Raw genomic sequence first — 21,547 nt, 5'->3', positions numbered from 1 at the left:
GCCTCCCAGTGCTCAGTGCATTCAAGGAATTAATTAAAGGTCAAGTCCACCCCCAAAATAATGTTGATTTGAATAAATAGAGAAAAATCAAACTAGTATAACACTCCCATAACACTGATAATTTCATCAAAATCGGATGTAAAATAAGAAAGTTATGGCATTTTAAAGCTTCGCTTATTTGTCGCAAAACAGTGATAGGCACAACTTGATATGCAAATGAGACAGTCGATGATGTTCATCACTCACTATTTCCGATTTTTTTGTTTGATTTACAAAGTATTTCATTTTTTTTTTCAAATTTGACCATAGGGACTTGGCTGAATCATATAGGCCTGGTAGTAAACCAATGCTAATTCCACGTTCAGGGAGGACTAAATCAATGTTTCACTTGACACTGGGAGGAGATTAGAATATTTCATATTTCATATAATAAATACAAAAGAAATAGTGAGTGGATGACATCATCAGTCTCCTCATTTGCATACCAACCATATGTGCATAACTGTTTTGTGAAATTAAGCGAAACTTAAAAATGTCATAACTTTCTTATTTTACATCCGATTTTATAAAATTTTCCGATTGTTATGCTTGTTAGATTTTTCTCTTTTCATTCAAATCAATTTTTTGTTGGGGTGGACTTGTCCTTTTTAATCCTGCCGGGTTCTCGATCGTCCGATCCCTCCCCCCGGCCCCTGAAATGCTGCAGCACTTTGTCACTTCTTCACTGTTCTTGCTATTTTTGAAGTTCTGTTGAATACTAGTACTTTGTTATTTATTGCTGATAAGAAACACTTCTTCAATAATGGGGCTGTTTGGAAAAGAGCCAAAGAAAGATCCGAAAGAACAGGTAAATAATATATTTCCTTGCATTTTCAGTGTGAAGTATTTTCATTGTAAATTCTATCTCAGTCATTGCCAGTGCCAGTGACATCAGTACTCAGTCCCACTTGTATATTTTAGCGTTACTTGAAACAGCAGGAACGGTAGAATTCGTCTCAAGCCAGGGTTAGCCTGGACTAGGCGTCTGAGGAGTAAAATTATTTCTACTATACGTAGGCTTACTCCCCATGACGCCTGGCACGGCAAGGCATTGGGCCACACGAAGGAGAGTTTTTTGAGAAAGCAATGTTGCTCCAAAATATGGTGGTGTGAAGTTAAAGATTAATTCGCGTGTTACCTAATTTTTTGCATGGTTGAATATCTCAATTTCTAAATAGATCTAGGCCTAGGCCTATATCTTGAAAAACTGATATCACCAACAGAAAGAGTGACTTCAATTTACTCAGTTTGGTAATTTTCTTGATGGAAAGGTCTCTATTTGTGAAAATATTGGCAAAACATCGGCAAATTTTGTCAACTTTTGCGTCCGCTCCGAGAAAATAAAAATCTGATCTTCTCGACCAGCATCAACAAATCACCAGTTTGCAAGCAGAGGTCTCAAAAAAGTAAGTAAAATGTGATACCAAGCGAATTTATGACATTTTAACCTCCATCTAATATAATTATCTTATCTTTGTCTGCTTGATTTTTTTTCTAGACTAAAGGCAAGCCTTGCAAAATGATCGTGCGCAATAAAGGTCACACTTTTTTATGACACTTTTTCAGCTGACCGCGCACTAGTAAATCGCCATGGAATTTTGAGATCGCGATACCAGCGAAACCCTTGACCTACTTTGTAATTCCGTCAAGTGAATTTGACTTTGGGATCTTGCCTTCTGTTTGGTATTTATTATTTTGATTAATTTTGTGTGAGCTGTGAGAAATTTTTGATTGAAAATCAACTTCATGATAATTTTTTAAAATGTGCGCAAATTATGGTACCCCATCATACTTGATTTGTTTAACTTGCTTATCACCCGGGGGGGGGGGGGCACTCGACCAAAAATATGGTGGGGGTGTGCCGCGGGCGAGACAAAAAACGGGGGCCTTGGAGCGGGCTTATGGTAAAAAGGAGGGTCCACGGAACGGGCTTCGGAACTACAAACTTGTGTTAATAAACTGGGACTCCACTTACGCGCATTTGGGCCGCCCTAGCTTAGAACTCAGCATTTATTTTACATTGAAAAATAAAAGTACAAGGTATGTATAATCTATTTAATACATGATGTTTAAAGGGGAATCCAACCCAAATAAAAACTTGTTTTTATAAGGAAAAGAAAAATCAGACAAGTTGATAGGTGAAAGTTTGAACAATATTGGCCAAACAACAAGAAAATTATGAATTTTTTTAAAATTGTTAATATAATTGGTAATCACTATACACATTAGGAGACTTCAAATTGGCCAGATATTTGATGTCATAGTGATGTTAGGCAAGGACTACTCTTCCATGGACTCCAATACATCTTATGGCTAAATTGTCCTTTTCCCCCAAAGTTTTATTTCAAATTATATTTTTCTTTCATGAGGACATAAAACAATATACTACCTGGGTTATATTTAGATTACTGCCCCAGGGGAATGGGTACTTAGGAGAAAACCACAAATACCTGATAATAAAGTACATGGCCTATGGGAAAGTTGTCCTTGCCTCTTGTCATAATTTACTTACCCAGTTGCCAATTTGAAATGTACATAGTATTAGTGATCTCAATTTTAAAGCAGCTCTAACTTTCTTATTGCTTGTCCGATTTCTTTCAAACTTTCACCATTCTGTCTAGTTTATTTTTCTCCTTCACAACACAACATTTTAAGGCCAAGACTGGATTCTCCTTTAATCGGTACTCACCAGTTCTTTTGATGTATTTTCTGCAGAATTCCCACGGATTTGTCCCAAATCTTGCGGCAAACAATGTCGCAGTAGACAGCTGCACATTCTTCTTTATTTATAAATAGAGCGCCCCTTACGATATTTGTTAACAACGCGGCCAAATCGTTAGGTTTCTTGCATTGTGTCCAAGGCGTTTTCTTTTTGTTTGATTTTTTATTTTTAATAAATAATCTGTTAAATAGTGATTTTTACATCAAATATGAAATTTATATCACAAAATGATTTTTAATTGTAGAGATATATATAATATTATGCAATACTTTATTCTATATATATTTTATGATAAAATTTATAATGTTACGGTCTTTCAAAAGGGATAGTCGATCGATCAGGTGATGACTACGCGTATCACGTGATCTGAAAATCAGCTATTTTAAATTACATTTAAAGTAGGAGTAGGATTATATTTAATGGGCAATCTTTTAATAAATGATAATTAAATGAGTACAAAACTTGTATTTAGTGAGAAATATCATAAAATACTTGGGTGCAGAAAACAGTAACCGTTTCTAACCCGTTTTTAACGCATTGTCGCCTATGAGGTCCATACATGTTAATGTTTGGACCTCATTGGTACTAGGAGTGGCATGTGAGTGCGTATGCATCCCTATGGAACGGTCATGTGTGCATGATGCAGGTGCGCTCGCGGAGAGCTGAGGTGATGGTCGAACAGCGAGCTGCGGCTGCTTTTCACCAAAATTGCTGCTCATTGTAGCAGATGAATGCAATCAGAACCGCGCAACGAAAAATATGCAAAGCTTTGGAGCGGATTTCTTCTTTTTTCTCCATAAGAAGAAAAATGCTATGCCTTGGAGCAGCTTTCTTTGTTCTTCTTCTCAATAAGACAAAAATGGAAAGTAAATTGTCATTTTTCCACATGTATAAAGAAATAATTATTTAAGAATCAAATTTACTTAAGAGCACTCATTCTATGAACAAGGTTATGATCACTCATTCAATGAAGGTTATGATATAATGTTGTTCTCAGTTACGTCTCCATGTGTGGCAAAATAAGGGTGGCAATGTTTGGCTTATTTTCTCTTTTTCTGTGGGACAAATGCTTGATTTTCTTACGCTGTCAGTTTTCATTACAACTATTTATCACAATACTTGGCTCTATGTAAATTTAATACTTTAAATGATTTTTTCTTAATCAACAATAGAGATTGAAAAATAAAAATTTTCTTGCCATATAACTTTCCACCAATAAAGGGCGTACACGAAAATATGCTCAAAATTCAAGTTTTTGAGCGCTCTGGTGAATACAAAAATTATTCTTACATGTAAGTTACTAATGAAAAATAAATTGCAACTTTATGGAAATTAGTAATTTTGGTCACAAAAGTGATATTTTAATGATTTTTTAAAGTGTGTGCTATGTACAGCATTGGCATACCATAGTCCTACCTGTAGATTCCCCACAGACAGAATGGTAATGAATTCTCGAGTGACTTAGAGCCAAGTTACATGTAGACCAAAGCTTCGGTCTCTGTTAATGTTATGTTGGTTGTTCCGCTAAACTCCATTGGCACCACTCGCCAAATACAGACTGAAGTGAAGTTCTAGCTCGATGTGTACTACAGGGACTCAATGGCTATATGTTTATGTATTAATTTTGGATAAAACAGGGAAGTGAAGTTGTGAAGTTGCGTAAGTAAGTCACTGTTTTTCCCCCTTTTAAGTTTATCTTTCCCCGTTTAGGTGTATTTCAGGCCAAAACGAAATTTAATCTTTATTTCGGTACAATTCTTTTTCTTTATTTTTATGCAATAAAGACAAAAATCAATGAGCCCCGTCGAGGGGGATTTTGCATTTAACCCCCTAATGGTGGCTGCACAATAGCGAGCCGTCTGTGTACGAGGAGAAATTAAAAAAAACAAAAACGTTAAAAAACTTCTCGAAACAGACGGCTGCCAGCTGTCTAAGGTACATGATGAGTAGCTGTAATGGAAACTGACAGTGTACAAAAATTCAAGCATTCAATCAAGCATCAAGCAAAGAAAAAGAGAAATATGCCAAACAAAAATGAAACATTGCTGACCTTATTTCACCACACAGGGAGTAGTAACAGAGATCAAGGTTATATCATAACCTTGTTCATAGAATGAGTGAGTAGAATCTACATAATCATAAATGAAGTGTATTGTTATTATTATCAAGATAGTATGAATGATTGTTTTGCACACGTCATAGGTCTTATGATCATGGTCAAAAGTTGTTTTGAAAGAGTTCCATATGCAGCCTCCCCCCCCCTTAATAACAAAAGATTGTTGAGACTTCCGGTTCGTTCACTTCAGATTTTTCTATGATTTTTTTTTACTGTTGGCACTACTCTAGGCAACATTCAATCATGTCAATTCGCATGTTAAAAAAGGCAGATGTGGTTTTGGCCTTTGATTTCTAGTTGAGTCTTTTAAATTATGGCCTAAATATATAATTAAGAAAATACCAGAAAGCTGTCTCCGAAAAAAATCCCTTTGATTATCTCTGCACAGATAAAAAGAGGTGAAAAAATGATTCACAGATTACGTTTGGGAGGTTTGGGTTTAAATGACTTCCTTTTTAAGACAGGAAGACACACAACTGGATTGTGTGAATTTTGTAATGAAAGAGAAACGATATACCATTTCTTATATGTTTGCCCAAAATTCATTATTCAACGAGCCCTATTACTTGCTGAATTAAATGTTAACAATATCCCTGATGCGGAACGTAAAGTGGAGAATCTCGCAGTTAAGACACAAAGTGCTCTTATCAGATATTTCAAAAGGACTCATAGATAGGGCAGGAGAGGTGGTCTTGCACCCGGGGGGGGGGGGGGGCACTCGACCAAAAAAGTGGTGGGGGTGTGCCGCGGGCGAGACAAAAAACGGGGGCCTTGGAGCGGGCTTATTGTAAAAAGGAGGGTCCTCGGAACGGGCTTCGGAACGACAAATGTTTGTGAAAACGGGGGTCCTTGGAACGGATTGCCAGCGTGTGTGTGCGGATGCATCCCTATGGAACGGTCATGCGTGCATGATGCAGCTAGCGCGGCCTCCGCCGGGGAGCTCTGCGGCCGCTTTCCACCAAAATTGCAGCTCATTCAACGCGATCGGAGCGGCGTAACGAAAAATATGCGAAGCTTTGGAGCGGATTTCTCTCTTCTTCTTTTTTCTCGATAAGAAGAAAATGCTATGCCTTGGAGCGGCTTTCTTTGTTCTTTTTCTCAACAAGGCAAAAATGCTATGCCTTGGAACGGAAATTTGAGTGTAAAAATGGGGGTCCCCTCCGCGGCACATACCCACTATGCATTATATACTGAGTGCCCCCCCCCCCCCCCCCCCCCGGGTCTTGCACGATTTCCTGAGAACTTTTATTTCCTTTCTTTCTTTTACTTTTCGAACTGACATAATTTGAACAAAGAAATTATCATATTTTGGAAAAAAAGAAAAGCATATTTAATTATTTATAAGGCAACAATAGTCAAAACTGACTAGTTTGCCTATTCAAAATAACAACAACAACAACAACAGTCTTTGCTCATTGCCTGACGAAGTCTAGCAGCTTGCAGACGAAACGTCGCTTTCCCACTACGTTTGATCCACCGTGAGACAACTGGTTAATTCTACTACTCAATAAAAAGATGTACATATAGAAAAAGAAAGAAAATGAAAGACAAAAGAGTGAAATATGATATTTTATGTCAAAATCTATTATAAAATTTGATTAAAAAAATAAATAAAATGTTTGCTTGTTTGTGATAAATTTTGCCCGATACGCCGTAATATCTAGCTCCCTCAAAAATGTTAGCTCGTTATGCCACTACCCAAATAAGGCCTAATGCAAATTTTAAGAAACCATATTTTTTTCTACTCATTTCCAATTTTTGTCTCGCCTGCGTAGCGGAGCAAGACATAGGTATCACTATTTCCGGCGTCGTCGGCGGCGGCGTCGGCGGCGTCGTCAACAATTGTGTTGTACACCCAATAACTTTCTACAGCTTCGAGGTGGGATCACCAAATTCATACCATAGGTCCATCTCCTGAAGGCACAGGTCAAGTTTGAATATGAGTTGAATTTGAATAAGGTCAAAGGTCAATGAACTCTCCATGACTGGCACTGTGCTATGTTGTACACCCAATAACTTTCTACAGCTTCGAGGTGGGATCACCAAATTCATACCAGAGGTCCATCTCCTGAAGGCACAGGTCAAGCTCGAATATGAGTCAAATTTGAATAAGGTCAAAGGTCAATGAACTTTCCATGACTGGCACCGTGCTGTGTTGTACACCCAATAACTTTCTATAGCTTTGAGATGGGATCGCCAAATTCATACCAGAGGTCCATCTCCTGAAGGCACAGGTCAAGTTCGAATATGAGTCGAATTTGAATAAGGTCAAAGGTCAATGAACTTTCCATGACTGGCACTGTGCTGTGTTGTACACCCAATAACTTTCTATAGCTTCGAGATGGGATCGCCAAATTCATACCAGAGGTCCATCTCCTGAAGGCACAGGTCAAGTTCGAATATGAGTCGAATTTGAATGAGGTCAAAGGTCAATGAACTTTCCATGACTGGCACTGTGCTGTGTTGTACACCCAATAACTTTCTACAGCTTCGAGGTAGGATTGCCAAATTCATACAAGAGGTCCATCTTTTGAAGGTGCAGGTCAAGTTCGAATGTGGGTTGAATTTGATTAAGGTCAAAGGTCAATGAACTTTCCATGACAATAAGTTTGCCATAACACCTTAATAATTAATTCAATTTTACTATTTCACTCGCATTATTATGAATTACATTCTTTTTCACTAACATTCATTTCCTTACTTCCATGGAAATCATTATAGCTTCATAGTATTAACAGCATTCTTAGTGTTATCTCATTTCCTAGGGATAAAGTAGGCCTATAGCATTATTGCATATGTAAACTGTCAGAACCACAATTCACCCCCTAAACTGCTGACAGCCTCGGAAGTCATATAGCATAGTTTTGACATACATTCTCTTCATGACTGCAATATGCAGGCGAGACAATGCTTGGCGTTTACCTTGTTATCAATTAGTCAGTGTTTTGTTTGTCTCACTTTACTGTTCGAACCGTATTATTTTCTTCAGCCTGGGGCACCCCTTTAGGAAAAGGTATAGCGGGGGATGTTGATTAGTGCCAAGATATATGATCCTTTTCAAAGATATTTTCTACCAAGATATATCATTTATATAGGTGTTTGAAGGCATTTTTATGAATAGACCCTACATTAGAAAGAATAGCTGATGAAATTTATCGCATGATAACCATTATTGGTAAATACTCTATCATGAGCATGATGAGTGAAGTCTGTGAAGAGCATTTTCAAACAAAAGAAACTGATGAAAAGTGGGATTGCATTTTTTTTGTACAGAATCTCCATTGTAATATCATGATAGGCAATTTTTTAAAATCTTTTTATTAAAAGCTTATATTTTTAAAATTAAATTTGTAATACTACCTGATGCCATTTCATGTTTAAAATGAAATAATAATTCAATTTTGTTGGCCTATATGATAATGAATTACATTCCTTTACCCTTTCCTAGACAAGATTTTAAACTTGTAGGATGTGCAAATAATCATAACTAAATCTAAGTTAAATCTAGATCACTACCAAGACTACTACGCACAAATTATAGATTTTGCCTTACTCTAATCCCTTAACAACAGCTTTCTCTGCCTTCTGTGCAGTAATTCTACCCATGTTGTTGTTAAGAGCTCATTTGCTAATGGATAATACTATATAGATTTCGATATCAAGCGTTGATCTCAGATGTAAATAATTCATTATAGCCATCGTGGCGAGATTACTGGTTGTAACAGGGGCCCTTTGTTAGCGCAGTGTTAGTGAAATGTTACGCTAACAGTGTTTCCATGTGGTCGATACTGGAGCAACCATGATTTTCCAAAGTAGGGGGTACAATTTCTCATATAAAATGTGACAGCACCCCCCCCATAAAAATAGGTTATCACAGAAAAAATTTGACGATGATCACTAGAAAATGAAGGTCATTTTGTCTGCATAATATTAGCAAGCACTTCCCAAGGGTTTTGATTAAATGATCAAAAGTCATTTTTCCCCCCAATGAAATTTGACAATTAAAAAAATGTCACTGAAGAAAAGAAGGTCATTTTGTCCTGTTTTGGGCAAGCCCCTGACCCCCTATAAAAAGATTGTCACTAAAAATGATCTACCGCTAAAGTCATTTTGTCCCCCCGTAAAATTTGACAAGCCAAATAAAAATGGAAAGAAAAAGAAAGGAATATGAATGACATATCCCCATTACTATTGCTATGATTCTCTTAAGCATGAGGGATGGGGGCGGGGGGCACAGGACTTTGTATGAGCGACATATTGACATAAAAAGTATTGGCTATGAATCTCATAAATGGGCACGGGCCGGAAATGCTCAACCCCCCCCCTGGATTTGCCACTGATTCCAATCTAAAATTACTTAATTCTGATGCTCTGAAACCAAGAAAATACACAAGATTGATATTCTGTAATATACATGTAAATTATGACGTCTGACAAAAAAAAAAAACCCCGATCACCTGACCGATCAGCTGACCAGCACGCGTATCACTTTGGAGTTGATCAGTCGTCACAGTGTGTGTGGAATGCTCACCGAGAAAATCAACAAAAAGGGCCTGAAATGTAAGTTTAACATTAATCCATTTAAATTTCAAATCATATTGATATGAGATATTTGGGCGTACATTTACCTAAGTCCTGGGTTGCAAATCAAAACAGCAATGTCCAACCCTGAGTTAGGGTATTGTCGCCTATGAGGTCCATACATGTTTGGACCTCATTGGTACCGGTACTAGGAGTGGTTGGCACCTTAGTTGGGAATCACCTCGTTTTATCTGCAATCAAGACCACTTTCATTATGCTAGGAAGAAGCGCTGATACCGGAAGGGGCATTTTAACAATTATCAGCCGATAGTTTGACTAGTCTTGACTCACAGACCCTTTACTTACTAAATAATCTGGTGTCTATGGACAATTACCCACACTTGATCCTGCTCGAAATTTGACGGAATAAAGACACATTTGGTATGTATTTCCACTCCCCCATCATATGTTCTATGTTGGGCTAGATATATTATTCTGAACCGAGACCATTTTTTTTATTTTCAATTGATTTTCAATTTTATTGGGGGGGGTTGCATATGGAACTTCGTTTTGTTTCAATGGACATAGTATTTTATTATCATATGACTGTTTTGTTTTCAAAGTCAGGACTTAAGTTCTGATATATCGAATTGCTTTAAATGCAGGGGAGACTGCCAGAGGTGTTTCATTTGTTTAAACAAGTTTGCCGTTTTTTTCTTTGCTTGTCTTCAGGTACGTGAGTGGTCTGCCGCTTTGAGGAAAGAAGGACGTTTACTTGACAGGCAAATAAGAAGTAAGTGATTAATTCAGCAAGAATCCCTTTTCACCTAAAGGGCAATTTCACCTTAGGTTTAGCATAATGTATTGTAAATGTAATATTTTAGTTACTGTGGAGTCCTATTTTCTGTTCAAGGTTTCTGATTTCTTAAGCCTTAATTCACCTTGGTTTTTGTCTCGCCTGCATACATGTAGCAGAGCGAGACTATAGACGCCACTTTTCCGACACCAGCGGCGTTGTCAACATTAAAATCTTAACCAAGATTAAGTTTTTGAAATGTCGTCATAATTTAGAAAGTATATGGACCTAGTTCATGAAACTTGGACATAAGGGTAATCAAGTATTCCTGAAATTCCTGTCTAAGTTTTAGGTCACATGACCAAGGTCAAAGGTCACTTTGGGTCAACGAACTTTGACCATGTTGGGGGAATCAACATTGAAATCTTAACAAAGGTAATGTTTTTGAAATGTCATCATAACATAGAAAGTACATGGACCTAGTTCATGAAACTTGGACATAAGGGTAATCAAGTATTACTGAACATCCTGCCTGAGTTTCAGGTCACATGACAAAGGTCATCAGAGGTCACTGAGGGTCAACAAACTTTGACCATTTTGGGGGTATATGTGGAATTGTCATAACTTTCCAAATTTATAGATCTAGTTCATGAAACTTAGACATGAGACCATTTAGGTATCCCTGAATATCCTGTTGAAGTTTCAGGTCATACAATCAAGGTCAAAGGTCATTTAGGGTCAACAAACTGATAATGTTGGGGGTATTTCCTGGGGGCGCACTCAAATTATTTTTTGATGGGGGTGTGCCTCATGAAACTCTGAAATGGGGGTCTAAGGAACTTACTAAAAGGGTAAAGTACAGGGTCTTGGGAACTATAAAATATGTACCGTGCAGTGTGAAAAACGGTCTACGGAACAGGATCGCGGCACTGTAGGTATAGCGCTGACATTATATGTTTGACAAATAAGAGTTTCACACATTATATGTTCAATTTTCCTGACTATGAAAATTTGCTTGAAACTGTATATTTGGATGTAATTGTTAAAATGTTCAGGGAAAGTCCGAGAAAAGGTCATCTTAGATGGTGAAATTTCATCTTTATTTTGAGAAGTTATTTTTGATTGGATAAGATAGCCTAAATGTTGAATTAAAGAACTTATTAAGTAAAACAATCAATAATAAGCACATTTATGCAAATTTGAGGCTCCTCATTTGCATAATTGGTATTAAATTGTACGTTATGTATCAGAGAAAAAACTCCTACAAAATCATTTAATCATAGCTGGGACAAATGGATCCTCAAACTACATGTATCTTGTTTTGGGAGACAAAAAGTGGTGTTATCTAATTTAATATGCAAATTAGGTCTTGTCAAAGGATGTTGTTATTTGGGACATTTGTACACAATGTCAATGGGGAAATAAATTATATCAAATTTGTATACAAAGTCAATGGGGAAAAATGTATTACAAGAGTGCTCCAAAAAGTGATTTATTCACCTTTTCTTTAGTTATTTAAGACTTCTTTGTTATAGATATTGATTAATGAAAATAATTGAAGCAGAAAAAGGGTGAAAATTGAAAAATATGAAAAAAAAGAAAAAATAGAAATGCATTTACATGTATGTTTTAAAAGACATTCATGAAGTCATAAAAAATCGGATAAAAAATGCTTAAATTTCTACATGTAATTTCTTTTACAGTCATATCAAATGATATGTCACAATAGAACATTTCTAAAGAAAATCTTGTTTTCCATTTTATAGATTATTTTGATTACTTTAATTTTCGAAACCATGTGTACTTTCTCTATGGAGACAATATGTCCCATGTACGTAATGTGTCATTAATTTGTTTAATTAGAATTAAGAGTCTGCAATTAGAGGGTTTTGCCTCATGACAGGATCCCTGTAGATGCGGCGGTGCACTTGTAATAGTTTTTTTTCCATATAATTTCCAGTGGTCTGTGATTGATTATGACTGTGAATTCTTTCCCGAACAGATATTAGCATTTGATACCAAACATTAGGACTAAGATTTCCCTCTATGTTTGAGTAGTTGGACTGTGCAGTGGAAAGACTTTGGATGCAAACGCAGATGCATTTATCTTGACAGTTCTCTCTCTCTCTGGGTCATAGAATTGTAGACATGCACCTGATGATAACGCACATTTCAGGCTGTTCAAGGAATGTTCATGATCATCTTCCCAGATAAACGGTACTTCCTTGTGGAGAAGTTATCGAAGTGGTGCTGACTTTTCTCACAAATTAGGAATATATGCTGCTAGGTATTTGAACAATATTAGGCATTTCTGAACATCCTCTCTGTCCTTCGGTAATAGTACTTGGGTAATGTGTTGGCTTCTACCTTTGCTAGGATCTGGGTAGATATCTGATTTAGTGCACTTTGAACCAAAGAAGTTGATTTCTTGATTGTGGAGCTGTTGAACAGCCTTCTTGCTTTGCTGTCTCCATGAACAAGTACAGATTATTGTCCTGTTCCTCCTTGCTGATCTTGATCTTGTCCTTCAATTAGTGTGCTGCACTTGTGTGGTGCATCTATGATAGGTTTAGCGATGTCCTTGACATGAAGCATCGCTTTTCCTTTAAACTACCAATAGCATGGAAGTGATCTGGAAATGCTTGTTCGAGATCCTTATCACTTTTGATAGGTGTTTGTTAAGGGTTAGGTGTAGATGTGTCATAATTGTACATTGAGTGAATTGTGATAATTCCAAGGTCAATGCAACCTAACAACCCAAGGATAGCTGAAACCTTGACATCTGGTACATAGAATGTCTGTGTTGACCATTTTGGACTGTAACATTTTATGTCAAGTGTACCTTAACATTTAATTGGAATCTCACCATAAGCTTCAAGTTTTACTGGTGTTTGTTTCACTAATGATTCCCACTTTGAACTTTATATTTCCTTGGTGTACGTACTATGATTGTATTAGTACTTGCACTTGAGTCAACTCTTAGGTAGAGCTTATGTTGACCGACTATGTGGACATATGTCAATGTTAGCAAATGCTACTGTACCTTCTGAATTTACAACTGTGTGTGGCCCATTGGTGTGTATTGTGTCAAATTATGTAAAGTTGGATGGACTGCCTTTAGACTGATAATGATCATGATCTGTGATGGTATCGTGTGCTGTGTCCATTTCGCTGATTGGTTAGTTCTTTCGACCTTTTGATTTTGATTTCTTTTGTTTTGGTAAACGATCATCAGATACCATGTCAGATCTTCGGTCACCTGAACTATGTTATGGTTTTCAACTATGATCACTTTTTGATTGACGACAGAATTACCTTCAATGACTTTCATTGTGGAGAGCCGATTCAATTAATATTGGCCCCCAAATGGTTCATAGTTGTCATTATGAAAGCAAAACGAACTGAGTTGTAAATATAAGAGAAATATACAATAAACAGAATTTTCAAATTTTGGCTCTTCATGAATTTAGAAAAGAGTTAGAACATGTTGGAAAATAAACCTGATTTTGGAATACAGACCAAAATATAGATAAGGGAAGCTTTTTGACATGTTCCTTTCAGTTGTGTATTGATGTGTCAGAACTTCATCTCTATTACCTGCAGTGCTAGTGTATCTTATCACTGTTTCCAAAAGACTTCATTAAATGAATTTCTTTATGATGCAACAGAAGCACCTTTTTTGCATTTACATGTACATCCTTCTGAATCAGATACATTTCTATTACCATGCAAAGTACATACTGTACATTACGATGTGTTAGTCATACTAACACAATCGATGCGAGAGGCTGATCCAAGCTAAATATTGTATTATTTGAATGACATACCATTCATCACTTTGCATTTAGTTTTCACGGGTGTGACTGCCACACTGAGGTTGCTTTTTGGCCTCACTTTATTAGCGCAAAATCTCTTAATACATTCAGCATACTTTCCTTCTATCTGAAGCAAAAGAAGATACTTATGGTGGCATGAAGCCTGCCAATATTCTCGTTAATACATCTTCTTTCATATCGAATGTTGAGATTGTGCATTTATTACTTATATTCATAATAAATCTGATCAATAACAGTGCATGTGCAATTTTTTTTTCCAAAAACATACAAATTTTGGTGAAAAGTCTTAATTCTTTTAAAAATTATATCAACCGACTTTAAATCGAAGAATAAAGGGATTGTAGTAAATTCTACCAACAAAATAATAGATAATTTTGCATTTTATTAAGGCCTATTTCCATTTTCTGGGTTGAAAATGTGATAATATACAGTATCCAAGTCTCCGATATGCAGTAAAAAGCTAAATTTCTGAAAATTGAATTTTCAAGTTTGAGACATAAGTTTGTGACTAAAAATGATATCAATTTGGAATTTCGTCCACTTTTTAGGAAAGTTTTCTAGATATTTTCTAGGCGATTCCGCTATTTTTTTTAGATATATGGTAAATTATGTATTTCACAAATTTTCAATTTTTTTGAAAAAAATCTCAAAATTGCACTTTTCTTATTAAAATCTTAGCCGAATTACCTATTTATCACCCATGAATAGTATCAACTTGTAGAAAATTTATTTATCTTTCATATGACACTAATTTTGTGGCAAATGAATGTTTGTGTCGGAATCTATGTACGAAAATCCAAATCCCATGAATATGGCGGCCATTTTGGACACCATCTTGAATTTAAACCCCATGGGACAATATTTCGTTTTGGGAACATAAAAATTCATTCACTAGACATCATAAGGATTACAAAAATGTAGGTTAAAAGAATATATCATTAGGGTGCGTGGGAACCCTATCTCCCTACCAGACTAAATGGTAAGAGTCATCATCTTCCAATGTCTCTGTGTTAATGCGGTCACATGCAGGACAGAACCACACAGTTTCTCATGTGATACAGTAGATAACACATGTACAACTGTTGTGCAACCATGTGTTATAGTTGGAGCACAACGTTTATCTTTATTTTTAAAAAGCATAATCACATATTGTACATGGATATTTAGGTATTTTTCTCCTTTTCTTTTTGTCACTTTTTCCAAGCTTTCTATCAGAGTCTAACCTTTGCCCATCATTTGTTGGGCCTGGATTTTCTTCAATGTCTCCAGCACGCATAATTGTAGATATCTAGAAGAATAATCATGTGAAAATGGTGACTTATGACCGTGACCTTTTGCAGAGAGACAGCATGCGCCGTTATGTATGGGACACACAAAAAATATGTAAATGTAGAATTACAATGAATTAATAAAATTTTTATTCTCACACCATTTTCATCATATTAGCAATAAGTACTGCAGAGGCAAAGGTCCAAAGGTCAATCAAAGAAGCTGCCAAGAAGAATCAGTTGGACGTCTGTAAAATCCTAGCCAAGGAATTGATCCAGTCCAGGAAAGCAAAGAATCGCATCTACACATCCAAGGCTCATCTTAACTCAGTAGACATGCAGATGAAGAATCAACTAGGTAATTATTAGCAGGTGTGGAATAGGGGGAGTGGCAAATGGGGCACTTACTATTATTTTCATTAATGTCCTTACCCGCTTTTTTTTTCGCTCGTCAAAAAATAAATTGTTTATTGTACTGTCTCGATGAGTGGTAGTAACCTTTTTTTTCAATTGAAAAAAAAATTGGCCCCTTTTTGTAAATTTTGGATTTGCTAGGATCTACATTTCTTATAAAAAATCACATCAAAAACAGTCTGTAACTTTGTCTGGGTCATAATGATGATTGATTATTGAAGCACCTTTATCCAATCTGCAAAGCACTGAAGGCACAAGCTGTTAATACTACCCAGGTTTTCACATGTTAGATCACTGGTCTTTCAAAGAATATGCTCATCTTTACTTGAAAGTGTTTGGATGTAGTGAATACCAGAAACATGATTGACAAGGAGACGTATAAATGTTTTTAATATCATGCCAACCTTTTTTTAACAGCGACATTAAGAATAAGTGGAGCAATGCAGAAGAGTACAGAGGTTATGAAAGTGATGCAGTCATTGGTCAAGGTGCCTGAGATACAAGCCACTATGATGGATCTATCAAAAGAAATGATGAAGGTCTGTTGTATACCGATTTTTCCCCTCAGAATCCTTTGGCACTTATTTCATACAGTGTAGTTATTCAGACACTTGTTTTTGTTTGATTATGTACACACACACACACACATATGACATACCACAACTGGACCCTGTTGCCTAAAAGTTACTATCATAGTCACTTGCTGTAACTACCATGGTAACACTGATCAACAGGTAATCAAGGGTTTCAAACAAGGTACCATTGGATGGCAAAGTTACCGTAATAGTAACTACTACTATCAGTGTTCATACTGCTCATCGACTCTTTTAGCATTGATTGAACTCACAGCAAACTTTTGATGATGACAGGGGAATAAATCTAAATTAGTTCTACACTTTTGATCATTGCTTGGATTGTCAATGGTGACAAAAAACGTTTCCTATTTAGAGTTCCTTCATGACCTTTTTTTTACTCTCAAAACCCCTAATGTATATGATATTCATAAATTTCAGATAGCATCTGTGATGTTTCATTCTATTCATAATACAATTTTTTCTAATAAATCCTGTATGTTTTTATAAATCCTGTATGTTTTTATAAATCCTGTATGTTTTTATAAATCCTGTATGTTTTTATATATCTTGTATGTTTTTATAAATCCTGTATGTTTTTATATATCTTGTATGTTTTTATAAATCCTGTATGTTTTTATATATCTTGTATGTTTTTATAAATCCTGTATGTTTTTATAAATCCTGTATGTTTTTATAAATCCTGTATGTTTTTATAAATCCTGTATGTTTTTATAAATCCTGTATGTTTTTATAAATCCTGTATGTTTTTATAAATCCTGTATGTTTTTATAAATCCTGTATGTTTTTATAAATCCTGTATGTTTTTATAAATCCTGTATGTTTTTATAAATCCTGTATGTTTTTATAAATCCTGTATGTTTTTATAAATCCTGTATGTTTTTATAAATCCTGTATGTTTTTATAAATCCTATATGTTTTTATAAATCCTGTATGTTTTTATAAATCCTGTATGTTTTTAATAAATAATTCCAATCATTGCCTCCATTCTCGCTCAAGTAATACATTTCATTATCCTAAGGTTAAAACACAAATTCTCTTACATGTAGATTCATTAAGGCATTATGGCCCACGCATTCGGAATAATCTCCCCGATGAAATAAAGTACTCAACAACAATTATGTCATTTAAATCGAAATTGAAATACAAATGACTATGCAAAATTATTTTTCTTTCTCCGTGCCAAAATCTTATCTTTAATACCCTTCACAATATGCACATCCTTATCAGTATGCAAATGAGGGGACTGATGACATCATCCACTCACTATTTCTTTTGTATTTTACTACATGAAATATTCTAATTTTCTCATTGTCCTGTAAAACAATTCTGTATTCCTCCCTGAACAGGTAGAATTATTGTTGATTTAACATTTTGTGGGTCAGTCAAGTTGATCTCTATTTATTGCCAAATTGGTAAGAATTGCAATTTTGTATAATTCAAACAATAAAAAAAAATAGTGAGGGACATCATTGACTCTCTCATTTGCATATCATTGAGTTGTGCATATAAGTGTGTTTGTGAGAAATAAGCAAAACTTTAGAATTTTATAACTTTCTTATTTTACATCCGATTACGATGACATTTTCAGCTGTATGCTCATTGGATTTTTCTCTATTGATTCAGATCAACATTTTTTCTGGGGTGCAAACATTAGACAGACTTCATTCAATCTTTGTGAAACGCTCACTGAATGTACTTTTTCCCCTAGGCTGGTATAATTGAGGAGATGATGGAAGATACATTTGAATCATTGGATGATGATATAGAAGAAGAAGCCACCCAGGCTGAGATTGAAAAGGTTCTCTTTGAACTCACATCAGGTAAGAATTGGAAAAAGATACGCAGTGTAAAGAAGGAATCCCAATTTCAGAGATATCTATCAAATCACAAACATTAACAGTAGTTTTTTTACGTCAAATTAAATAGTGGATTTTTTTTATTTGATACTTTACACATTGCAGATAACAAATATTAAATACTGTGCCCTTTCAGAAATGATGTGCTTAGAAACTCAAGTGTGAATCCAAATCCATTCTCATTTTAAAGATTAGTTACATGTAAATTAACCTAAAGAATACAAGAGGAATGAGACATCTCATACCACGTGTTAAGCTTCCATATCATATTACATATAAATATGTAGAGGAAGATCTGAATGATATGATGAAATATTTGCTAGGAATCCTGGTTCCCTTTTGTCTGGGATACACTGTTTTTATTTATAAGACCTCACAGTGTGATATGAATCAGGATAGTGTGCTGAGCTTCCTTAAGTGTTGGTAAATTCCCCAAAGCATTTGTCCTTGTTCAAATTCATTATACATGTACATCTTATTAATGTGTATATCCTTAATCTATTGTTGCTTTGTTGAAATAATTTTGCGATCTTAAATGAAAATTAATTTTGTTTGAGAACCAATATCGAACCACTTCCTAATCATGGAACAAGCTGAATATGATAGGGTGTAATCTTTGTTAGCCTTCTCATGTGCAGTAGTTCAAAGGACCCTGTCTAATAAAAAATGAAAATATTGCCAATAGAGGCCCATTCTAAAGATGAAATTGAAATTTTAACTTATCAGCAGATATGAAAGACCCCTAAACAGATTACGCTTTTGTACGATAATTCACATTATCGAGCTCTAACCAAAATTTGAATAGGCTTTAACCCTAATTAGGCCGGGCTTTTTTGGCTGTTTTGTGGCCGGGGGGGGGGGAGGATCTTGGCCGCGGATCGCGTGAGCGCCGCAAAAATTTGCACGCTGGTAGTGTGCGATGTAATCTACACGGCTGTATGGTAAAATTTTCCAAAATAATGAGATTTTATTTTATATGAATTAATTATGCTAATTTATTAAAAGTTGTGTGCGCTATGAACGCCTAGCTTAGCCGGGTAATATAGGAGCGCCTTGAGCACCTAACAAGGTGGATATGTGCGCAATATAAATACCCTATATTATTATTAATGCATAAATCATACTTTTTGCTTTAATTCACTAAATAAACCTAGAATGCTAATTTTTGGTGAAAATATTCTTTGTAGCATTCTTAACAATTGCAACTGAAAGAAACTTTGTTTTGGAAATCAATTTCTTATGTATTTTATTGTTTTATGAAATTCTTATGTATTTCTTTGTTTTTCAACCTTTGGTTTTTCTTTGTTTTTTTCACCAGATTTATTGCACAACCTTCTTGAAGCATAATTATGCTAAAATCAATTGATTTCAGCTGTTTAATGTAAAAAAAATAATAATATCTTTATGATAAGATGAGAAAACTCAATTTGCATTGACTTTGTACACAAAATCACGTTTTGGAACAATTTTTGGTCTGACATACACTTACGAAATGTTGCGTAATTTGGGAACCGCGTACCCGGGTGTCGTAAATTTGGTCTCAAAAGATGCGCGAGACTGTACAAACTCTGTGAGTGGCGCGTTAAAAAAAGTTCGTGCGGCAGAATGATCGCAGAAAATGTTGAGGGGAGGTTGATTCAAACCCCTCCCGGCCATTTTAGGGTTAAGCATTTTGATTTGTAAAGTTTACTGTTCCTTGTAAAATGAAGAATTTCTGCCATTAAGCTTGTAAGAAAATCTTTACCTTCTCCTATTTCGCCTTGGTAGTCCCACCAGCGCAAGCAACCCTTAGCAAACCAAAGCTTTATATTTCCCATGACAACCCGTTACTTGGTTTGGTGTCGATTTTGTTGGTGTTACCTAAGCATTATGAAATCCTTTTATAAAATATTAAAAAGAATCTGAAAATGACCCTTTGTAAAATACTATGAATGTCTTCTGATGGTTATTACCATGCAGGTGCACTCTCCACAGCACCAGAGGTTGACACCAAGCTACCCGAGGGCGCTACAGCAGGTCCAGAGAGCGAGGAAGAGGAGGAAGAAGAAGATCTTCAAGCAATGCAGGCTCGATTGGAAGCACTCAGGAGCTAGTTTATATCTCTCATGGATTCAATCCATACTCTTATACAAACTATACCCAAGCCTGCAACTGGATTCTTTTTTAGAGTGAAACATTAATGATCTTCAGTGCCAGCCTCATGGTCATGTATTGCTGATCTTTGCTTTTGATAGCATGGCAAAGGATTATCCAGTACAGGGTTGTCCTCAGATTCTGTTGTGGAAATATCTATGATCTTAAAGGTCAAGTCCACCCCAGAAAATTGTTGATTTGAATCGATAGAGAAAAATCAAACAAACATACCGCTGCTAATTTCATCGAAATCAGATGTAACAAAAGAAAGTTATGACATTTTTAAGTTTCGCTTATTTTTCTCAAAACAGTTAAATGTACAACTCAGCGATATGCAAATGAGGGGGTCGATGATGTCCATCACTCTATTTCTTTTGGTTTTTATTGTTTGAATAATACATTATTTTCAATTTTTACAAATTTGACAATAAGGAACAACATAACTTAACCATAAACTGTTAAAATAATGGTAATTCGACATGTTCAGGGAGAAATAAAACTTTGTTTCACTTGACAAGGAGGAGAAAAAAAGAATATTTCATATAATAAAATACATAAGAAATAGTGAGTGGGTGACGTCATCAGTCTGCCAATTTGCATACCGACCAGGATGTGCATATAACTGTTTTGTGAAATAAAGCGTAACTTTGAAATGTCATAACTTTCTTATTTTACTGTACTTCTGATTTTGATGAAATTTTCGGTGTTTTGCTTGCTGGATTTTTCTCCTTTTTTCAAATCAACTTTTTGTTGGGGTGGACTTGTCCTTTAAAATTTAAGGCAAGAATCAAGGTCACGTTTGGCAACCTCAGCCTTGGATTGCATGGAAAACATCTTTGCAAGATACATAGCGGATTTGATCTCAGAAGGGCTTTTGATTTGGTCATGTCTCTGATATGTTCAAGGAGTTATCTTCCAGGATTGTATGCTGGATGGCAGCTCTTAATAGCAAGAAGATATCCAATTGAAATTTATGTCATTCTCTCCATACTAGAGTATAGTTCTCTAAAGTTCTTAAGACATTAGCATTGGGACAGGGTTATGGGCAGCTCCTCAGCGACTCAAACCTCGGTGAATGAGTCATCCACTGGGCCTTCAGGAACCTGATTTAGATTTCTTGTGTTAACCATCATTCTCAGCTGAAATCTTCTACTTCACAGGATTCAAATCAGCAATGTATCATTGGTACATGTATCAGTTAACGCAGTTTATAAAATAGGTGTATTATTTCAAGCATCGCGATTGGCCAA

At 35.7% G+C, this 21,547-nt stretch overlaps 1 protein-coding gene across 1 annotated transcript; it reads left to right on the top strand.

The window, feature by feature from the left end:
* Window positions 1-686: 686 nt before the first annotated feature.
* On the top strand, window positions 687-20,535 carry LOC121424854 (charged multivesicular body protein 3-like). The gene is made up of 6 exons (XM_041620679.1): window positions 687-847; window positions 10,131-10,191; window positions 15,477-15,656; window positions 16,130-16,251; window positions 18,017-18,128; window positions 20,124-20,535. Exons 1-6 carry the CDS (start codon window positions 803-805, stop codon window positions 20,255-20,257), a joined length of 654 nt encoding a protein of 217 aa, XP_041476613.1. The 5' UTR covers window positions 687-802; the 3' UTR covers window positions 20,258-20,535.
* The last annotated feature ends 1,012 nt before the right edge of the window (window positions 20,536-21,547 follow it).

This window comes from Lytechinus variegatus, chromosome 12, assembly GCF_018143015.1.
Source record: "Lytechinus variegatus isolate NC3 chromosome 12, Lvar_3.0, whole genome shotgun sequence".
NCBI classification, from domain to species: Eukaryota; Metazoa; Echinodermata; class Echinoidea; order Temnopleuroida; family Toxopneustidae; genus Lytechinus; species Lytechinus variegatus.
This window is presented reverse-complemented; position numbering and strand designations above follow the sequence as displayed.

Excerpts from the sequence above, each read along its gene's own strand:
- LOC121424854 (XM_041620679.1), top strand. The coding sequence starts at position 803 with ATGGGGCTGTTTGGAAAAGAGCCAAAGAAAGATCCGAAAGAACAG. Across the intron at positions 848-10,130 it reads AGAAAGATCCGAAAGAACAG|GTACGTGAGTGGTCTGCCGC; the intron begins GTAAATAATATA and ends GCTTGTCTTCAG. Across the intron at positions 18,129-20,123 it reads TCTCTTTGAACTCACATCAG|GTGCACTCTCCACAGCACCA; the intron begins GTAAGAATTGGA and ends ATTACCATGCAG.